General features: G+C 43.7%; 1 protein-coding gene across 7 annotated transcripts in view; it reads right to left on the bottom strand.

Moving 5' to 3' along the window:
- The window catches only part of MYLK (myosin light chain kinase), a 179,610-nt gene that overhangs the window by 135,240 nt on the left and 21,695 nt on the right, over nt 1-22,675 (bottom strand). For all 7 annotated transcript variants that reach the window (XM_063075060.1, XM_063075031.1, XM_063075041.1 and 4 more), the window contains exon 2: nt 6,939-7,146. In XM_063075060.1, coding sequence (XP_062931130.1) covers nt 6,939-7,146 — 208 coding nt within the window. The remainder of the gene's footprint in view (nt 1-6,938; nt 7,147-22,675) is intronic.

The following is a 22,675-nucleotide window of genomic DNA, read 5'->3' as shown; positions in this document are numbered from 1 at the left end:
GTGATACACCATATTAATAAACTCAAACACAAGGACCATATGATCATCTCTATAGATGCTGAAAAAGCATTTGATAAAGTTCAGCACTCATTCATGACAAAGACCCTCTATAAGTTAGGTATAGAGGGAAAGTATCTCAACATAATTAAAGCCATATATGCCAAACCCACTGCCAATATCATCCTGAATGGGGAAAAGCTGAAAGCTTTTCCTTTAAGAACAGGAACTAGACAAGGATGCCCACTCTCACCACTCCTATTCAACATAGTGTTGGAAGTACTAGCCAGAGCAATCAGAGAAGAGAAGGAAATAAAGGGCATCCAGATTGGAAAAGATGAAGTCAAACTGTCCCTGTTTGCAGATGACATGATCCTATATATCGAACAGCCTAAAACCTCTACAAAAAAACTCTTGGAATTGATAAATGATTTCAGCACAGTAGCAGGATACAAAATCAACACACAAAAATCAGTAGCATTTCTTTTCTCCAATAGTGAACATGCAGAACGAGAAATCAAGAAAGCCTGCCCATTTACAATAGCCACCAAAAAAATAAAATACTTAGGAATTGAGTTAACCAAGGAGGTGAAAAATCTCTATAATGAGAACTACAAACCACTGCTGAGAGAAATTAGAGAGGATACAAGAAGATGGAAAGATATTCCATGCTCTTGGATTGGAAGAATCAACATAGTGAAAATGTCCATACTACCCAAAGTGATATACAAATTCAACGCAATCCCCATCAAAATTCCAAAGACATTTTTCTCAGAAATGGAAAAAACTATTCAGACATTTATATGGAACAATAAAAGACCACGCATAGCCAAAGCAATGCTGAGCAAAAAAAATAAAGCTGGAGGCATAACACTACCTGACTTTAAGCTATACTACAAAGCTATAATAACCAAAACAGTATGGTACTGGCATAAAAACAGACACACTGACCAATGGAATAGAATAGAGAATCCAGAAATCAACCCACACACTTACTGCCATCTGATCTTTGACAAAGGCACCAAGCCTATTCACTGGGGAAGGGACTGCCTCTTCAGCAAGTGGTGCTGGGATAACTGGATATCGATATGCAGGAGAATGAAACTAGATCCATACTTCTCACCGTATACTAAAATCAACTCAAAATGGATTAAGGATTTAAATATACACCCTGAGACAATAAAACTTCTTAAAGAAAACATAGGAGAAACACTTCAGGAAATAGGACTGGGCACAGACTTCATGAATACGACCCCAAAAGCATGGACAACCAAAGGAAAAATAAACAAATGGGATTATATCTAACTAAAAAGCTTCTGCACAGCAAAAGAAACAATTAAAAGAGTTAAAAGACAACCAACAGAGTGGGAGAAAATATTTGCAAAATATACATCTGACAAAGGATTAATATCCAGAATATATAAGGAACTCAAACAACTTTACAAGAAGAAAACAAGCAACCCAATTAAAAAATGGGCAAAAGAGCTAAGTAGGCATTTCTCTAAGGAAGATATACAAATGGCCAACAGACATATGAAAAAATGCTCAACATCACTCAGCATCTGGGAAATGCAAATCAAAACCACATTGAGATACCATCTAACCCCAGTTAGGATGGCTAAAATCCAAAAGACTATGAACGATAAATGCTGGCGAGGCTGCGGAGAAAAAGGAACTCTCATACATTGTTGGTGGGACTGCAAAATGGTGCAGCCTCTATGGAAAATGGTATGGAGGTTCCTCAAACAATTGCAGATAGATCTACCATACGACCCAGCTATCCCACTGTTGGGAATATACCCAGAGGAATGGAAATCATCAAGTCGAAGGTATACCTGTTCCCCAATGTTCATCACAGCACTCTTTACAATAGCCAAGAGTTGGAACCAGCCCAAATGCCCATCATCAGATGAGTGGATACGGAAAATGTGGTACATCTACACAATGGAATACTACTCAGCTATAAAAACGAATGAAATACTGCCATTTGCAACAACATGGATGGACCTTGAGAGAATTATATTAAGTGAAACAAGTCAGGCACAGAAAGAGAAATACCACATGTTCTCACTTATTGGAGGGAGCTAAAAATTAATATATAAATTCACACACACACACACACACACACACACACACAAACCGGGGGGGGGGGAGAAGATATAACAACCACAATTATTTGAAGTTGATACAACAAGCAAACAGAAAGGACATTGTTGGGGGGGAGGGGGGGAGGGAGAAGGGAGGGACGTTTTGGTGATGGGGAGCAATAATCAGCTACAATGTATATCGACAAAATAAAATTTAAAAAAATAAATAAATAAATATAAAAAAAAATAAAAAAATAAAGAAAAGTGTTTATAAAGAACATAAATAGAAAATATAACTACAGGTCCTTGAGAAAGGTAGGAAAGTTAGATAAAGGAAGATAGTACAAAAGAAATAAGAGAACAAAAAAACAAAAGGAGAACCATGACAGACACCCTGGAGGAACACAATAATTAAAAACTCGGCCAATACAAATAGACATGGGCTTAAACTGTTTGTCCAATCCAACTCAACATGAAGATAAAAGAGATCTCAGAAATCTGTCCCTGAGAAAGAGCAGTGGCAAAAACATGGCACAGGAGCTTTTCCTACAAAGTCAAAATTGCCCAAGAATACTGGTGTCAGTGGTGCCACTAGAGCTGGACTAGTGGTCACCAGGGCCACTTTTCTCCCTAAATCCCATGACAGGGGGTCACCCCCCTTTCTGCTGCCACATTTTAGGTGACCTGCTGCTGGCCCTCTCTCTCTTACACAGTCAGGGAATCCTGGTTTGCTCATAATGGCTCCCTGAGGGTGTAGAGAGCAAGGGCCGCAGTGCTGCAGGGCAGCTGGGGGGGGGGGTGCCTGGGGAGGAGATGAGCAGGAGATTGACTGTCTGGAAGAGGAGAGCCAGGCAGGCTGCTCCAGCCCAGTCTGTGTTTTCAGGAGCCCTCCAAGGGATTCCGCTGCACACTCAAGGCTGAGAATCGCTGTACTAGGCTGAATATATCACATGTGTAACTGAATCCCTCCTGACTACTCCAGGTGTGGTCTGTGGCCCAGCAGCATGGGCACCATCTGGGGGCTGGCTGGAAGTGCAGACTCTCAGGCCGCGCTCCAGACCTACAGAATCTGCATTTTAACAAGACTTCCAGGTGAACCGTGTGCACATGCATTTGCACGAACCAATCCTGTAAGGTGAGTAAGATCCATCTGAGGTCTGGATCTCCTCTGGGCCTATCAGTTTGGCTTTCCCTAGGCTCCTGAGCTTATGTCCTTGAAGTTAACCCTCTATTACTTAAAGAGACTTAAGTGACTCTCTGTCCCTGAAATACAAAGGGCCTTCTCAGACTCAGACCCCCAGGTTTGGGACATACCCATCATTTGGGTGCCACATTCACTCCACCCCATGCCCAAGGCTCGCTCTGTCGATATGATGGCCAGGACTACTCACCACCTTGTTCACCACGTGGGTTTCTCTTCTTTTTTCTCCATGGAAGCCTTGTTTATACCTATTCAGATGGGAGCTTCTAAAACTGCATTGTCCAAAACAGTCACGATTAGCCACATATGGTTACTGAGCACTTGAAATATAGCTAGTATGAACTGAGATGTGCTGTTAGTGTAAAATACACCCAGATATTGAAAAATGTAGACTATCTCATTAATAATTTTTATGTTGATTATACATTGAAAGGATAATAATTCTGGATATATTGGGTTAAACATAATATTTAATTAAAATTAATTTCACCTGATTTTTTAAAATGTGGCTACTAGCAAACTTAATATTACATACATGGCTCACATTATGTCTCTACTGGACAGTGCTGTGCTACAGAACAGGCCTGAGGCACCTCTAGGAGAGAGGAAGCTCTCAGAGGGCAGGCCCTACGTCTCTTCCTTGCTCTGCACCAAGCCTTAGTGACCAGCCTCTGGAGGTGGGCGAGTGTCAGATCTGGCATCAGAGTGCCTTTCCTGGGGCTCAGACTGAGGTTGCTTCCCATTGCTTAAGGTGCCGAATAACCACATGGTCCTGTTGTTAAAGAGCTTGTCTCCTGGGGGATCATGCATGTTTCCTGGCCCTGATTATCAAATTAGAAGTCAGATAGGGAAACTTTCTCTCTTACAGATTTCCCTCTGTAAGTAGCTCTAAGGATGTTAATACCAGTTCAAGTAATTACAGGCTCCCACTTACTGGGTGCTGTCTGCCAGTGGCTGTGCTCATCCTTACATCATCCTGTGAGGCAGCCGTTAGCTCCAATTTACAGAAAAGGAAATAAGGTTTCAGAAAGGTTACTTTCCCCATACTTAAAAATTAGTAGAACTAAAATGCAATCCAAGACTGTTTGGCTTCCTTTCCATCACACAACACTGCCTCCTAAACTTGACCACTAAGGGGTTAAAAGCCTCCACATATGAATGACACTTAATTCCAGAACCCCTGCTCTTCCAAGTATGAAGCATAAGTAAGCAGCATAGCACAGTGAGTTGGAGAGAAGGCAGGGTGCTACCACATTCCCTTTGTAAATGTTTGGGCTAGCTGGCACAGCCAACAACTTATCCACAGCAGAAGGGACCAAAGTGGATCCTTCCAGGCCTATGGTCTTTGGGTAGCCCCAAACCACACACCAGCTAAAAACTGGGCTATGATGCAGAGTGGAATGTACACAGGGCCCACTCACATTTAAAGAGGCAGCAGCCTTTAGGCTGGTTTCTATCTCCTAGGGTTGGAACACATAAGACATCTCAAATGATCTGGGTCTGAGACTTCTCAAATTAAAACCAAAGGGAAAGAGGCAGGATTGAGAGCCGTAGCCTTCTCTCATTCCTCTATGGCTCTCCTGCCTTATTTCCTTTCCCCTGCCCTGAGCACCATGACCTACTAAAAACTTTCCTGCTTGATTGAGACATCAGATCTAACTTCCTGAACAATGGGAATTTAAAGAAAGGTGTTCATATTAGCTAGGTTTTATATACCTCCTCTGTATTCCTCACTCACTCCAATCCTCCCTTAACACGAATCAAAGAAAATAAGGGCTAGCCCAGGCTGTAGAGACCACTGAATTCAAACCCTTTATTCTGCAAAAACAGAGGTCCAGAGGTTTAAAGTCACATATCTGATTGGGAAAAGTTGGGGCCTGGACTTCGGACCCTGACTCATAGCTCAGAGCTCTTTCCATTTCCACAGCTCCAAACAGGAAATCAGAAAAGGGGATGGGGTAATTTTTATTTGTAGGCCTCAACTCAAAGTTTGGGCATTGAAAAGTGGGTAATGTAGGGGACAGCACCAGAGTGGCAGAGGTGAGGTCCATCCCGAGACTCTGACCAGGGGCCATTTTCCATCTGGAATGCTCCAGCCACAGACACTTGAAGGTCATTAAATGAATGAGTCACTCAGTAAAGAATTTAAGGAACGCGTCCAAACTATGCACACTCTGCTCTGTGAAATAGCCTGTCTGCCCTTCCATGGTGTGGTGAAACACAAAGAAAACAGAACAAAGATTGGCCATTGGTCCAGGTGCATCTCACCCTTTCTGGAACCTTCCCTGATTACCTTAACCCTCCATCCACAGCCCTCTCACACATCATTGCCTGAAAATCAGGTTGGGAGGATAGTCTTCTGAAACAGGAGAAAGTGAGTCTGATCCTCTGGTTTATATGTGCTTAGAAAGGCCTGGAAGGGTCAACGCCCCTTACTTCTAAGGGGCTGACAGACTCCCATGTCTTTTCAGACATCAGGCCTTTAAGCATCAGCCTGAACTGGAAATGCTCACAGTAGAGCAGCTTCAGCATTCCAGGAGTGTACACTAGCAGCAAAAAACAGTTTACTCGTGGTCAAATGTTTAGGAAGTTTTAAAGTTAACAGAATTTCTTTAAGTAAAGAGGAGGAAAAAAAGACAAAGTAACTAATCAGTGTTAACACACTGGTGTGTACATTTTTTTGAGTGTTTTTTTTTTTTTTATAGTGGGCATGTATTACTTCATAATGGTGCTAATGATGATAAATGTTGCTCATTCATTCCCCCAAATATTTCAGTATCTATGACATGCCAGGAAGTTTTCTAGATGCTGGAGATACAGCAGTGAACAGGATTAAGTCTGCTCCAAGAGCTTCCATGGTGGTGGGGGATGGAGTTGATAATATAACGTGAGATAGTGATAAGCCCTAGAAGGAAAACTTTAGGTGGGTGAGAGGATGGAGAGTCATGGGATTGGGGTAGGCAAAAAAGGGTTCCTTATGGGCCGGCCCCGTGGCTCACTCAGGAGAGTGCGGTGCTGGAAGCACCGAGGCCGTGGTTTCAGATCCTATATAGGGATGGTCGGTTAGCTCACTGGCTGAGTGTGGTGCAGACAGCACTGTGCTGAGGGTTGCCATCCCCTTACCAGTCAGGAAAAAAAAAGGGGGTTCTCTAAGAAGGGGACCTTTGAGCAGAGACCTGAAGGATGTGAGGGGCCACACTGGGTGAACGGCTGTGGGAAGAGCTCTTCCTTTAGACAGGAAGCAGAATGGCAAAGGTCCTGAGGCCTTGCTCAACAGAGAGCAAGAAGGCTTCATGACCACAGTGGGGTGAGAAGGTGGAGAGTGGTAGGAGATGGGTCTGGAGAGCCAGGCAGAGGTTAGATCAGGCAGGGCTTTGCAAGGCTACTACATGGAGTGTGGTTTTAGTCTCATGCAAGGGGAAGGAATGGGAAAGCAAGGTGATACCTAGTTTGACAAACATTTCCTGGGATGCCTCCCTTGTTCGCAGGACCACATCTCTCCCATTAGACTAGAAGGTCCTGAGTCGAGGGGTAAGGGGTGCTTTCTCTTGTAGGCTCCTCCATCTCCCAAGACAGGGCTGAAGCAGGAGCTGCAGGCCTTGGGGGAACTGACCGCTCAGCTCTCACCAGGGCTCCCACCTCCTGGGACTCACCTTCTACCGTCAACTCCACTGTCACCTGGCGGGCACCACTACCATTGATGGCTTCACAGGTATACTTTCCCTTGTCCTCCTCATGAACAGCATGAATGACGAGGCTGAAAGTCCCCCGGACACCACAATGCAGCAGGAAGCGGCCCCCACTGGTGATGGATTGCCCGTTTCTGTGCCACGTCACCTGGGGCTCTGGGTAACCCCGGACCTTCAAGAGAAAGCAGAAAGGTAAGAGCTTATGTTTCATGAGTATTCACTCTGTGCCAGGAATTGTTCTGATTGCTTTACATGTGTTAACTCATTTAATCCTCATGACAACCCTTGAAGTAGATATTATTTTTGTCCCCATTTTATAGATGAGGAAATTGAAGTGAGGAGAGTTCTGGTAATTTCCCAAGGCCTCAAGGGTGGCAAGTGGCAGAGTCAGGCATCCTGGCCCCAGAGCCCACTACACAAGTGACTCTTGAGCTTAGTTGCATATTAAAATCACCAGGGAGGCTTTAAAAAAATACTAGTGCCCAGGTGCCACCTCAGACAAAGTAGTCAGAATCCCACGGGGTGGGGACTGAGCATGGGGATTCTTGGCCAGTGCTTCTCACCCTAATGTGTGAATGAATCACTTGGCAGGGGGGCCTCAGGGCCTTCGCCCATGCTGTTCCCTGTCTAAAGGAAGCGCTCTTCCCACAGCCCTTCACCTGATGTGGCCCCTTGTGTCCTTCAGGTCTCTGCTCAAATGTTCCCTCCTGGGAGAACCCTTTTCTGACTACCCCAACCCCATGACTCTCCGTCCACTCACCCCACTCAAAGTTTTTCTTCTTGAGGATTTTGTTAAAATGCATATTCTGCTTCTGTAGGTCTGGGTTTGGGGCCTGAGATTCTGCAGTTAGGACAAGCTCACAGAGACTGTTGGTCCCTGGAACTCGTCTTAAGCAGTAGGTTCTGGACCTGCACTGCCGATATGGTTGCCTTAGCCACACGCAGTGATGGAGCACTTGAAATGAGGCTGGTGAGACTGAGATGCACTGTAAGTGTACATTGCACATGGGGTTTTGAAGACAGTATAAAGAAAGACCATAAAATACTTCAATTTGAAAATATTGATTACATATTGAAAAATTAGTATTTTTTATGTTGGGTTAAATAAATTATCAAGATTATTTCACCTGTTTCAACTTGCTTAACATGGCTACTAGAAAAGCTACATATAATGTGCCTCTCGTGGCATTCCTATGGGGCGGCCTTGCTCTAGACCTGTCATTTGTTGAGTGCTAAGTGTTCAGCACTTTTCTAAGTACTTGACTTATCTGAGCATCATAGCAACTCGTTTAGAGAGAAGACAGCTCCCAGAAGAAGAGAAAATTCAGACACAAATTCCAAGAAAAGAATTCACTTTGAGTTTCAGAGAAAGAAAGTTACCAAAGGGCTCACAGACACCTAAAATTCAACAGTTCTTTAGAAAACGAACTCATCTTCAGAAAAATAGGGCTCAAACTGGCTCACCAATACACAGCCAAGGTCCCAGAATTGGGGATTTTAGCACTGGAAAATGCAGGGAAGATATCATAGAAGACTCCTGAGAAGGAAGGTGTTTACATTACAAAACAGAAGTAGTGATAGTTTTTACCCATGTATCTACTCCAAGATAAGAGAGAATGGATAGGATGAAGCAAAACCAAAATGTGCTGGATGATTCCCAAATTGTGTTAACAAAGAAAGCCTTCGATGACCTCTAGCAATAATCCTCCTCACACTCCCTCCAAGGTCAGAGAACGATGCTATATCAGCATGTGGGGTAGCAGGTGCACACATGCCTGGGCATCCAAATCCAGTCACTTCCCTGAGCACAGGAAGGGAGGGAAGAATGATGTTAAAAGCATCAGTGGTTGTCTTTGGACTGTGCTCAGTTCCCTTCCCCCAGGTATTCAGTCTCTAACCCATCCTTAGACCCAATTCTCAGTAGCCAAGATACAGGTTTCCTCCTAAAGAAGGAAACCTTGTATCACAGTGAAAATCCCCAAAGTGAAAATCCCTCTTTGGCTATTCTGTATAATCACCTCTTCGGTGCCTGCTTATGAATGTCACAAGACCTGCCTCTTTATCCCCACTAATTTGTAGTCAGACTCCAATGAAAAAGAAACAAAAACAAAACAAAACTCTGAATCGATATTACTCATCTTATTTACAATTTCTGGAAACAATAAGTCCCTTTCCTATCAATATCCAAACTACACTCCTGACAGAGAGTGAGCACCTGTGAAGAAATGCTTAGATTCTCAAGTCAATTCCCTGAAAGCATGTCATCAATGCTCGAAGCCATTGTAGTCTCACCAAAGTAAATGTATCATACCTTAGGTTGACAGTGTTGAAGGAGACCACATCCATCTGGACATATAAGGTCTCCCAGCTATAATAATATGAAACAAAGTGTTAACAGTGGTTGTCTCTGGGTGGGGAAGATTGTGGGTCTTTCCTCTTTTCCTTTTAATTTCTGATATTTCTGCAAATAACACACCTAGCCTTTGTAAAATAGAAAAAAAAATTTAAATAAAAAAGTGTTCCTTTTATATTCGTGTGTCTGTATAATGAATGTACAGCACATTCATTAATTCATTGAGGCCCTCAAGGTACTGAAATCTAGCAATGGAAATAAAAGAGCTATACAAATAAACATCATGCATGCTTGAAGGTGACACATCATGCACCATATAAAATCATGTCATCTTTTGGCCCTATCCCGGCACAAATGTTCATGCAAAGGAACATCAGATGACAATTACCCTGTTAGAGCATTCTTCTCATTTTTAGAAAACAACTAACAGGAGGAAGCGCCTTGGGAATCTGGTCATATAGTGAATTTGCAAATCATCATTATCTTCTCCTGAACCAGGTAGGCTGGTGTACCCTCCAGAAGGTGATCACCCAGCCTCTGGCCAGCTTCAGAGAAAGGGAGTGCCAGCACTGCAAATGAGACGAGATAAATCATTAACTGCACCAAAGGCATCCTAGCATTCCATCAGCCAGCACGCTGCCCCCTGCAGCAGGGCCTGCTTTGGTGGCCTGTCAGGCCCTGAGGCATCAATGATTAACTGGGGACATTCCAAGTGTTCCAGACCTCAGGGACACAATCCTCTGTCTCTTTCTCTTTTCCCCTCATTTTCTACAGGTACCCCAAACTTACCTCTGAAATGCCCTGTTAAAATAAATATCCAGGGATTTTTAAATACATGGAAATTGGCATCACTTAGGAAAGTTACAGTTTATTAATGATTTTACAGCATTTTGGATCTGAAGCAAAGGCAGGAATTTCTGCGACCTTGCTCAGTTTCAAGGTCTGAATGACTTCCAACTTCAATACTTGTCCTCCCAATAGAGGAAAAATTTGTTCCATCACTACCTAGCACTACCTAAAAATTACCAGCTTCAAGTCAGACCATTTTTACTGTCTGCCCACTATCCTGGGCTCCTGGGTGGGCAAGGAAGAGCTGCCTTGGTTCACACCTTTGGGGTGCCTGACAACAGCCCTGCCCTCCCCCAGTGCCTTACCTGCCATCATCATTGGCCTTCAGTTAAGAAGCCACGGCTGGGATTTTGTAGCCAGGATCTTCATCAAGAGCACAGTAAAAACCCATTGAGACTTTAGTTTTCAGAGGGCCTCCATGAATAGAATCTTATTTGACTCTTGCAGCACTGAGGGAGGTGTCTTCGGTAGGGCTATCCAAGAGTAGAACCAGAGCCAGGGCTTCAGGGAACTCTATATGTGAACTCTCGCCAACACTAACAGTAGCTGGGAATGGACCTGATGAAGGGGATCTGGGTGGGCACCAACAGTGTCCATGACAGCATGCAAAGCCAGTTGCATTAATAAGCCCATAGTGAAGAGAAAAGAAGCCTGGACAAGTCAATGGCGGGATGCCAGTGATCTCACTTGGCAGATTAAGTGGCAGATTTGAGGCTATGACTTTGGTCTCCAAGATGAATGGCTGTTTCCATGCCTCATCGTAAATTCATGTTTTTGGTGAGACAAGTTCTGTAGAACCCAAAGCACTGACAAGTGTCTAATAGATCCTAAAACTCTTATAGGTTAAAACAACATCTGCTCCCTACTTTTGGAAAATGTCAAATGGTTCACAAAAGATATGGGGACTTTATAAGCAAGTCTTGGGCTGTTCCCTCGGATTACAATAGGACAGGATTGGCGCTGTGAGAGCCCAAGACACCCCTGGGAGAGTCAGTGTGATACGGAGGATAACATGAGCGCTGGGCCTGAGAACCCTGGGCCTGGCCTCGCTTCCTGGGTTCTTTGGGTTGTAATTCCTTCTTCTTATTAAAAAGAAAATTGCTCCTGATATTTAAGATTCCTTCCTCTCTGAAGTATTATCGTTTTCAATGGTGACCCACTTAGATTCTTGGAGAAGATTCTTTCCTCTCCCCTCCATTCTCCTCTGGCCCAACCCATAGCCTTAACCCTCTAACCCTCCGTATGGGAAAACCAAGTAGCCACAAGGAGAAATGCTCATGAACATGAACAGGCAGCATTGAGTTTACACCGTAATGAGTTTTTGGAAACAGCCCCAAAGAGGGTCATCTAAGGAGAATCATATTTTTACCACAATAACCACATTTAATTGGAGGTTGTGTTCTTGAACAAAAGCCCAGTATCACATAAATCAAGGGCATAACCAACAACTTGTCATAAAAATAAAGATATAGTAACCATAATCCCTGTAATAATTTTAAATAGTAAAACTGTGCTCCAGTTCCATAAAATGTCCTCAGAAACCTTTATGGCTTCAGAAGGCCTTTAACAGGAATGGGGGCTCAGTCTGTGTGTTGATGGATAAGGAGAGAGCCAGACTGCAAGCAAGCAGCTGCTGGGTTACAGCAATACACCTACCCATCTCCCCTGAGAGGCATTTTTCAGAACTTGGTACTGTCTTGAGATTAACTTAACAGCTAAAAGTGAAACATTCTTAAGGGCACTAAGCCTTCTGGTTTTTCTCCAACATGTGTCAAGGGCTTCCAACCCATTCCCAGTTATGGACAGGCTATCACAGCCTGAGCCCAAAGCAGTGGCAGGTTCTCTGTCCCCACAGCCCCTCCAAGACGCAAAGCACCACACCTGCCTTCTCTGAGCTTGCTGAGTAGCAGAAAAGGGGTGGTTTTGCTGCTTTCACTGATCTGCTGCATCTTTATTCCTGGCAGGGCCTGACCCAGTAGACACAGTGCGAGCCCACACAGCGTGGGGCAGGGCTGCAGTGGCCCGACTGTCGGGCAGGGCAGGAAGAAGAAACTGAGGCTCTGCCTACTTCAGGGATGGAAGGAAACCAAAGGAAAGAAAACAGGATTGGGCTAAGGCCAGGAAGAAAATAGGCTCCCTAGCAGGATGCTAGGGATTGGAAAGACACAGAAAGAAGATGGAGCAGTGAGCTCAGGAGTCTTTAGGGCTGGGAACAGCAGACCTGAGGGGTCGTCAGTAAGTACTCATGTGATTGCTGAGTAATCATCTCAATGCTGGGAAAGGCTGGGGCATCCTAGAGGGTGGGACATTAAGGAAACCTTTCAGAAGGACCTCTCCTCAAAGCTGACAAAGCCTGATTCCACAACATTCCTGGCTACATGTTCATAATTGCCTACCTGCCTATAGCACATTGCTCTGAACTTCTTGTTACAAGGCAGTTTCTTTTATTATAAATAAATTCTCCTATGATAAAAGACTAGAACAGGACGGTGATTAAAAATTGAAAAATAGTAGGAAATAAAACGAATGGTTCTGAGGAACTAGTTGAAGAAGAATCAATTCTCAGCCCCATCTCCGACTATAAGCTCACTCATAAGAGAATTAAAACATTAACACCCCAAATGAATGAGACCACAAAAACTGTCTATAAAACTTACCTCATGGGCATACTATGAGGGTGCAGAGTGAAGGGTGAGCCACAGGCAGAGCATGACCAGGCTTCAGGGCCTGTGTCTGTGTCAGCAACTGGCGCTCGGCCCACAGGCAGGCAGGCACTTAATTAAGGCTTTGAATAATCCTGTTGCCAACAGTCAAAAGCCTTAACTGAACCCACAGAATCGGTCAGGAAGAGATCACACCAGCTAAAAACAGCAATTAGTGAGACGCTTAAACTGCTGGACGCTTCCGGTCCCGGTCCAACTCGTGAAACAGTGAAGACAAAAGAGCTTTCGTGAAAAATAAAATCAGAATGTAGAGAACCATTGCTCCAACTGGCTCAGCAAATGCCACATGCGTCTCCAGGGAAAGACGCTTACAGTCACTCTCTGTGATCAGCCACTCTCACTTCCTATGGCATGCTTTCTTTTCCTATGACCCGAGGAAACCTTTGGGGAACATATGACATAGGAACCCCCAACCCCGACATCTGCAAGTCTCAGGACCTATTTTTCTCACTGAGAGCACAAGGCAGATTATAGCTTAGCAGCTTTGAGTTACATCTCAGGCCCTTTGAATTGTTCAAAAAAAGATCTATTTCCTCCTATCTAGATCAACCTTATCAACACACGAAACTTTCTGATTCCTTTGTAATGATACAAGCATCTAAAGTCCTTTGGAGCAGTCCAACAAAGACAGAATTTTAGGTGTGATGCTTTCTTTGTTCTTCCAAATTCACAGTTTCATACAAACACAAGTGTCCTTCTAGTTGAACTCTAGCCCCTCTGAGATGGCTGTGGGATCCCAGCCTTACCGCAAACCTCTACACAAAGCTTTGGGGCTCTGGCTTGACTCCCTCCCCCCAGGGGTCTCCACAGACTCTGTGTCTTCAGCTGGTGAGGCAGATCTGAGAGCTCACTCCTGTGTGGCAGGTCTGCAGTTTCTGCTACCAGGTTTAAATACGCTCTCAGACATATTAAAATACGAATAAGTGGCATGTGGCACTGTAGAAATTTAACAAATTAATGCTGTGGCTTGGCTTGGTTTTGATTTGCTCAGGATCTCCTGCCCACCTTTCCCAGCGTAAGCAGCATGCCTGTCCTTTGGGGAAACTGCTCCCTCCCCCTTTACCCATTACATGTGAGCCTGGTGGGGACTCCAATCAGTGAGCTGCTTCCTAGCCAAAATGCTTGGTCTCAAAAAAAATTGAAAAAATGAGCATATGATCCCCGCCAGCTAATCAGAGATTTTCCATGCAATTTCACCTTTGAATGTTGGAAGACCAAAGCTGTCTCTTTTCACAGGGACCCAAAGCTGGAAAGATGTAAGCCTGAAGCTATCTGCAGCCATGCTCTCCTACCCTCATCATTTTCTTGCCTTCACCCAAAAGGAGGATGCCATCTGGAGGAATAAGAGCTCATATAACAGTGAAGAGAAGAAAAAATGGAGAGACTGCCTACAGAATTGTGGTGGATTCTGGATCCACCCAGTTATGTGAGCCAGTACATCTGTGGTTTCTGTCACTTGGAAACAAGAGTCCCAACTAATTCAGGAAGGTATATGACCTCTAGAGTCAGACAGAGCTGCACCAAGGTCAGCAGCCTGACCTTAAGAAAGTTGCTGGACTTGTGTGGCCCTCAGTGTACACAACTGTAAAATGAGATGATACCAGAATCCACTTCCATGGAAAAGTTTATGATCAAATGAGGTGGTACATGTACAATACCACATTCATAGATTCTAAAGGTTAGATCCTCCCTCTCTTCTTCAAAGTCGATAATTCTTTATAATAAGGTACCTAGAATCCATTCAGCTTGTTAACAGCCTGGAACTACTTTTGGCCCAGAATTACCAGCACTTAAGAACTTCTGGGCTTGCTGTGCCTCATCTTACACAATGCACATTCTTAGTAGACAACGTCAAGGCAGCATACTCTTAATTAGGTAAACATCTAACACTTTAACTGAGAACACCTCTGCTCTGGTTGAATTTGGCCTATTATTTTGATTTAAAAAGCTAAACCCAACTTGAAAAGTGATCATTGTTTGTATGTAGCATTACAAAGCACATTTTAACACTAGTTTCCAGTCTGTAGTTTTACCACATCGTCATTCCACTCCCATAATACCATGTGCACCTTTGAGACACAGACCATCCCCTGGATTTCTGCCTCATTGACTAATGCAGGCCTGGAATTCTAAGGGGCATGGGTGAGTGTTGGGAATAAATCTGGGGTAATAAATCTGGAGAGTCTAGCCAGTCATGGTTGGACCCGGAGAGAGAGAAAGACATTCTTCACTGGCAGAAGAGATGGAGCAAGAGGGCTACTCCCCAAACAGCACAGAGACCATTACCTCTCAATCAGTGGAGCCCAGGTGCCACAGAAACTGGCCACAGACTATACTGAAAAGGTTCTGTCCTATGTGGTCTCTCTGAGAACATGAGGTATTTTTGTTTAAAAGTGGGGATGGGCAAAAATGACCCGAAGGTCCCAACAACCTGAGAACATAACTTGTCCAACTTGGCCTCCTGGCTTAGTTTCAGGATTTTTGGTCTCCAGGCTGCCTCTGTGATCCAACACCTGTTTCACATGCATGTCAACCACACAAAGCTTCCATTCTGCTTGGACTCTCCCAGGTGGCAGGCCGCGAGGGAGGGAGTGGAGCAGATGTGGCCATGGAAACAAGATCTTTTATACCACCTGCATCAACATAGCCAGGAGAGCATCACTGTGACTCTGTCAGAACATACCTGGCATAACTGGCAGAGAACATCCACGTGAAGATGTCACTTTAGGGCAGAACATCTGTCCTATGCCTCCAGCTATCCAAAGCCATCCTTATTTGTATAGAAAATCACGTCAGAGAAGGAATCAAATGTTCCTTAAGCAATGTCAGTGTCTGACTAATCATCAGGCTTAAAAAAAAAAATCTTCCTTAAAATATTTTTATTCTTACCAAAGCAATACCTGTACATGGTTAAACATAAACTGGAACTGTGAGTAATAACAAGTAGGCCTCTGCTCTGCGCCTTCCATTCCCTATTTCCACTTCTTTGAAGGCAATCTCTTTCAACTCTCTTAGCCATTTCTTCGGGTATTTTCTTCCATTACTTCTAAACAACAGCCTTACTCAACTACTACTGTCTTCTTTTTAATTTTAGGCATTATCTCTACTATGATTTGAATGCTTTTGTCTCCTCCAAATTCATGTTGAAACTTAATCCCCAATGCAACAGTATTAAGAAGTGTGGCCCTTAGGAGATAATCGGGTCATGAGGTCTCTCCCTCATTAATGGGATTAGGTGACCTTATAAAAGGGCTTGACGGAGGGACTTCACTCTGATTTGCCCTTCTGCATTCTTCCATGGAGGGACACAGTGCTCATCCCCTTTGGAGGATGGAGGAACAAGGCATCATCTTGGAAACAGAGAGACCAGGCCCTCACCAACCAATGCCTTAATCTTTAACTTCCCAGCCTCTAGGACTGTGAGAAGTAAACTTCTATTGTTCATAAATTACTCAGTCTGTGTTTTTTGGTTTTTTTTTTTGTTTTTTTTAATAGCAGCACAAATGAACTAGGACAATCTCTTAAATTCTCTGTGTGGAACATGAGCCTTTAGCTCTAAAATCTCCCCCATATAAACCCTTCCTGTACCCACCAATAATTACGTCACAATTTTTGTTATAGTGCATAGACATAAAACAATGTGTTGTGTTTGTTACCTTTTAATTTTGCTCACTGCCAAGCCACATAGTATATTACAATTAAATTTCTCAAACTTTCCATTTTTTCTGGAGTTAATGTCTGTTTTACTTTTTGTTGGCTTAGTTTTTTAAGGACACCAACTTTTCAAGAGAGCTATAAATCTTCTCAGTAATGGTCAAATGCAGATGATTCATTAGTTGTTTTTATTTTTTTCTCTTTTGGAGATAACCCTCCTGGAACATTACGTCCTCCTCCTCCAACCTAAACTGAATGCTTTCTAGGCTTGATGCATGGTGGTCCTGGGACATTCCTTTACCATTCTCTTGGAAATTTCTAGGTGTATGCCACCATTTTGGTACAACATGTCCTGCAGTGGTTTCCTAAGAATGAATGTATTAAAAGTTAAAATATTTAGACCTGGCATTTCCAAAAGTGTCAATATTCTACCTTTATATTCAAGTGACATTTTGTCTGGGGATGGAATTCTACATGGAAGTCTTTGTTTCTTCAGAAATTTTTTTCATTATTTACAGAATACTTTATTAGTTTCTGTAATCAAGCCCTTATAGATAAGACTTTACATATTTAATACAGAATTTTGAAGGTATCGCTTCATGGCATTTGAAGGCAATTCTGGTATCCAGTTTTGCTGCTGAAAGCTATAATGCCATGATGACTCCTCTGACCCTTCGCCTATGACCTTTTGTGTGTGTTTTCCTTTCTAACTTTTAGTATCTTCTCTTCATTCCAGATAGTCTAGATTTAACCTGGTGTGGGTCTTTGTTCATGTGTCATGTCGCATCCTTGGTAGGTACTTTCAGTATTAGCAATGCATGTTTTTCAGTCTTGAGGAATTTTTGTGTTTTGAAAATTCTCTCTCTACTGTTTTTTTCTATGTTCTCTTTATGGAACTTCAATGAGCTGGATATTAGTCCTATTAAACTGACCCTCTACTTTTGTTTCTCACTTATTTTCTACCTCAATCTTTTTATTCTCTCTGGGAGATTCATTCAATTTTATCTTCCAACCAGTCTATTGAATTTATTATTTTGGTTGTTATTAACTTCAAAAACCCCCTTCTTTTTTCAGTTTTTCAAAGTTGTTTTGAATTATCTCCTCTTCTCTTTAGATGAATACAGCATCTTATCTCTGAGGTGAGATAAAGTTTCCTTGAAGTTCTCTGTTCTCTGCAGTCTTTAGTTTCTACTTGGTGCCTTTTTGGGGTCTTCATGTCTCTTCCATCACGGAGGCTTCCCTTGAACATTTGATGATCCTTCACTGATTTTTCATTGTACATATATAAGTGAGGGGGGAAAAAAAGTTTCAGGTTTACAGGTTGGATCTGTCAATTTGTTGGACCTCACAGTAGAAAGATTGAAGGAAAAACTCCAACGATCAATATCTATGGATCTTCCCTCTTGAGGTTATAGGTTTCCACAAAAAAGAATCGTCTTTCCTGCTTTGGTGGTGGCACAGTTGGGAGGACGGGCATAGCAGTTAAGTCTCTCCACCAACATTTAGGACGTTGAATAAGAGAAGATGGTGGTGGGGGCTGGGGGTGTCTTATATTTCAATATGCCGACTTTCACTCAGTCCCTCTTCCTTTTGAATACAACACTTCACCTCGCCTGCAGCTACATCTTGTGTCCAGGAGCTGAGACTGGTCGGCTTTAGTCTCTTCACAGAGAAACTTCAGTCTTCTTGGGAGCAGGGGATCTAGAGCCCTAACTGCTCCTTATCACACTTTTAACCAATCCTCCAGTTTTCAGCTTCACTCCACCATCAAGGCTTTGAAAGTACTTGATGCCTCAATTGCTCAGCCTTTTTGGGATTTTTCTGGCACAAACAGGCTTACTTTTTATTGTTGCCTACTCCAACTCCACTAATCATAGTCACAGCACAGCGTAGAAAACTGAAACCCAACTCAGCTAGCCTATTCACTTCCTATCTTCCACTCATCTGCTGTGGTCTCTCTCCATTCTCTCTGTCCTCATAGGTTTATTAGTTTTCATTTTCTTACTTGAAAATCTAATTTTAAGGATGGATATTATTTTTTAAAAAAGCAGAAAATGACAAGTGTGGGCAAGGATGTGGAGAAATTGGAACCCTGTACACTACTGGTAGGAATGTAAAATGGTATAGCTACTATGAAAAACAGTATGGCGGCTCCTCGAAAATACAACTAAAATACAATTGCCAATACTCTGGTTTCTCTTCAGATCGTATAAATCTTTCGCCTTTTACTAAAATACAATTGCCATACAATCTAGCAACTCCACTTCTGTATATACACTGAAAAGAATTTAAAGCAGAAACCTGAACAGATATTTGTATACCCATGTTCATAACAACATTATTCACAATAGCTACATTGTGAAAGCAACTTGTTTTAGTCTGTTTCCATTGCTTATAAAAGAATACCTGAATTTGAGTAATTTATAAAGAAATTAAATGTATGTCTTACAGTTTTGGAGGCTGGGAAGTCCATGGTCCAAGGGGCACATCTAGTAAGGACCTTCTTCTGGGTGGGAACTCTCTACAGGGTGCCATGGTGACAGAGTATCACATGGGGAGAATAGCCTTAACTGTCCATATTCCTATCAGTATTCTGGTCACCACCATTTAACCAGTCTCTAAAACATTCCAAACTTTCCTTGGTCTTTGTCTTCTAAGCCCCCCCTCCCCCTCACCAAAATCTAGGCTTTCTTTAGCCTGCTCTTCCAAATTCTTCCAGTCTCTGTCCATCACCCAGTTCCAAAACTACTTCCACATTTTCAGGCATTCATCATAAGCAACACTCCACTTCTAGTACCAATTTTCTGTATTAGTCTGTTTCTGTCGCTTATACCAGAATACCTAAAACTGGGTGATTTAGATAGAAATGAGATTTGTTTCTTACAGTTTTGGAGGCTGGCAAGTCCAAAGTCCAGGAAACATATTCTGTGAGGGCCTTCTTCTGGGTGGTGACTCTCTACAGCAACTCAGGGTATCACATGGCAAGAATGGCATGAGCAAGAGAACTAATTTTCTTACTTGCTCTCCTTATAAAGCTATCAGTCCACACCTAGGATAACTCATTATTCCATGAAGGTATTAATACATTCATGAGAACATAGTCCTGATGATCAAATCACCTCCCAAAGGCCCCACCTATCAAATGCCATAGTTAGGTTTCCAGCCCTCTTACCACTACTACTATGGGGATCAAGTTTCCAACACATCAACTTTTGGAAGAAACATCTGACCCCACAGTTCAACTCAAGTGTCCATTCACACTTGAATGGATAAGCAAAATGTGGTATACTTATACAATGGAATATTATTCGGCCTTAAAAAGGAAAAAAATTCTGACATATGCTACAACATGGGTGAATCTTGGAGATATTATGCTAAGTTAAATCAGTCACAAAAGGACAAGTATTGTATGATTCCACTTACGTGTGGTACCTAGAGTAGTTAAATTCATAGAGACAGAAAGTAAAATGGTGGTTGCCAGGAGCTGGGGAAAGGGGAAATAAGTTATTGCTTAATGGGCACAGAGTTTTACAAAGTGAAAAAGGTCCTGGGCTCCCCAGGAGTGGCTCACAGTCTGATGAGCACATGCAGTCAATGGTGTAAACGAGGCATGCACAGAGGACTACGGGAACATGAAGGAGGCTCCAGGAGGTTCTGCTGTGAGCTGAGCAGGAATCTTCAGGCCCCCTCTCAGTATTCCCTCTCCAAGGAAGCTGAGGCAGTGGGACAGGGATGACTGAGACATAAGAACAAAACATTTGAACTTGCACTAGACATGAGATGACTCCTAAAATTCTGCCCACCTTATGGAGGAGTCCTCAGAGACCCCGTGCTGGGAAGGTGACTGGTGAACTGAGCTGGATTCCAGGGCACTGCAAGTGCACGAACAGTTCCAGTGTAACCAGAGAAGCTCTTCTCAGCCCCTTCTGCCTGATTTATTGTTCTTGCCAATTTAGAATCACAAGGCACAGCCCTCTTACAAGCTATTGTTTATGAATTTTGGAGCAGTGTACCAGGGGTCACAGAAAAGAGAGAAGAAACAAATACCAGAAACCCTCAAACGAGGTCCTATCATGAGCCAGCCTGTGCATGTGGTGGTTCTTTGGGTATTTGTTGGTGGTGTGTTGGGGGCAGGGGAACACCAAAGGGATTTGAATCCTAGTTCAAAACACATTTGAAGCAGATTTAGGCTTCCCAGTCTAAGCCACTGAAATCTCTTTCTGAAGAAGCATCTGGAAAAATGGAGGGAAAAGCTGCCCAGTTATTTGGTAAAAAAACAAAACTCAAACTTTCCTTTTCCCCTCCTGCCAGTGTCCCTTTTCAACTCTGTGATCCTCAAACAGGAGGACGGGTGAGGGCTGGGGACCAGCTGAAATTCTCTGAGCATCTCTGTCCCCAGAGGAGGTAGCCTAGCCCTCTGCCAGCGACTACAGTGACTGTTGCTTGAGGACGCTACCTCCTCGCTCCCCACAGCTGCATGGGAAGGGTCAGTAGAACAGGATTTGGCCTGACCAACCCCTGGCTGGTGGTGGGGATTCAAAACCAGCCCACTTCACAGACTGCTAGAAGCTCAAGGGTTTTCTATGGTGGGAGTTTGGCAGCCCAAATACCCCTTCTCCCCACCTCCTAGAATATCCCTAATCAAAGCAGGAAGGTAAATGAGCAGTCTGCAAAAACTTGGGCATCTGCTCTCCTTTTCCTGTCACAGAGAACTGACAGATTAAATAAGTGCCACTGTTAGATAAAAGCCCTGGGTCAGGAGCCTGAAGGCAGGGCTTGGCCTCAGTATCGGTAAGTGCTCAGACTACCCAGCTCAGAGAACTCAAGAAGCAGCCCAACTGGCTGCTAAAAGTGAATACATGTGCTGGCACCAGGGTCACAGTAAGGCCTGTACTGAATTCAGCAAGTTGCCTATAGTTGCCTCCAGGTCTAAGGAGTGGAGAAGAGGTAATAATGGGTGGGCATTAGTCCCATGTGGAGTGTCAGGAAGTGACAGAGAGAAGCTATTAGTAAGGAAGAATGATGCCTGGGGGTACCTTCAGGGAGCAGGCTGTTGGAGCAAGCCCTTGCAGCTCCTGAGAAGATGGCCTGGTTCCTATTTTGTGCTGTTAAAAGGGTCAGCTTTAGATTAGGCACTGGAAGGATCTGTAAACTTGTTGCACATTAGAGAGTCCACTTCAGCCTAGAAAAGCTTGACTCCTACCATCACCACTTAGCTTCTAAAAGAGCTCCTAGTCTCTGGGAATGCTGATCAAATCCCCTGCCCCTCAGCAAGACTTGCCACAGTAGCCACTTCGTGACACTGGTGTCCACCACAGCCTGAGCATGTCAGGGGTTCCTGTCCCAGAAGCCAAGGGGAGCCAGGCTGATCTGCAGCCCAGATGGAACAGGCATGCCTGGGGTCCCAGAGCCCTTCACCCCCAGCAGTGGGACACACACATGAGAATACTGCTTATTCCAAAGCCATCTTCTGTCTTAAGAGATTTACAGCTGGGTCCAGAGCCAGGGTCTCACTTCCAAGGTTGATGTTTTTCCCTTTCTTTTTCTGAACAAGGAAATGTGGAATAAAACCAATGTTGCCTGGCCCTCAGCTTCTTTTGAACTGGTTTTTCTGCCCCAGCAGAGTCTGCCACCAAAGTAGATGTGCAAGCCATCAATGCAGGTGTTGGCAGAGTCAGAATTCTGTCCTGACTGCCCCACTAGGTCACTTGAGGGGAAGACCCACAGAACAAGGAGAACCGTGACATAGATGACTCCCCAGATCCCCTCTATGGTAAAGATCCCTAATACCATTTGGGGCTCAAGCCACTGCTGCTCCTCGCCCCTGGCCACAATGGGCCCAGCTCTCTAAACATACCCAGAGACTGGGTACTGGGGACAGAGCTCCATCCCTAAGTAGTTAATATTTATTTATTTGCCTGAAAAAAAGTATTCTTTTTTTTTTTTTTTGTCTTTTTCGTGACTGGTACTCAGCCAGTGAGCACACCGGCCATTCCTATATAGGATCCGAACCGTGGCGGGAGCATCGCTGCGCTCCCAGCGCCGCACTCTCCAGAGTGCGCCACGGGGTCGGCCCATGAAAAAAAGTATTCTAAAGCCAGTACTAAATGCCAATACAATCA

The sequence above is a fragment of the Cynocephalus volans genome, chromosome 1 (genome assembly GCF_027409185.1).
Source record: "Cynocephalus volans isolate mCynVol1 chromosome 1, mCynVol1.pri, whole genome shotgun sequence".
Classification (NCBI taxonomy): Eukaryota; Metazoa; Chordata; class Mammalia; order Dermoptera; family Cynocephalidae; genus Cynocephalus; species Cynocephalus volans.
This window is presented reverse-complemented; position numbering and strand designations above follow the sequence as displayed.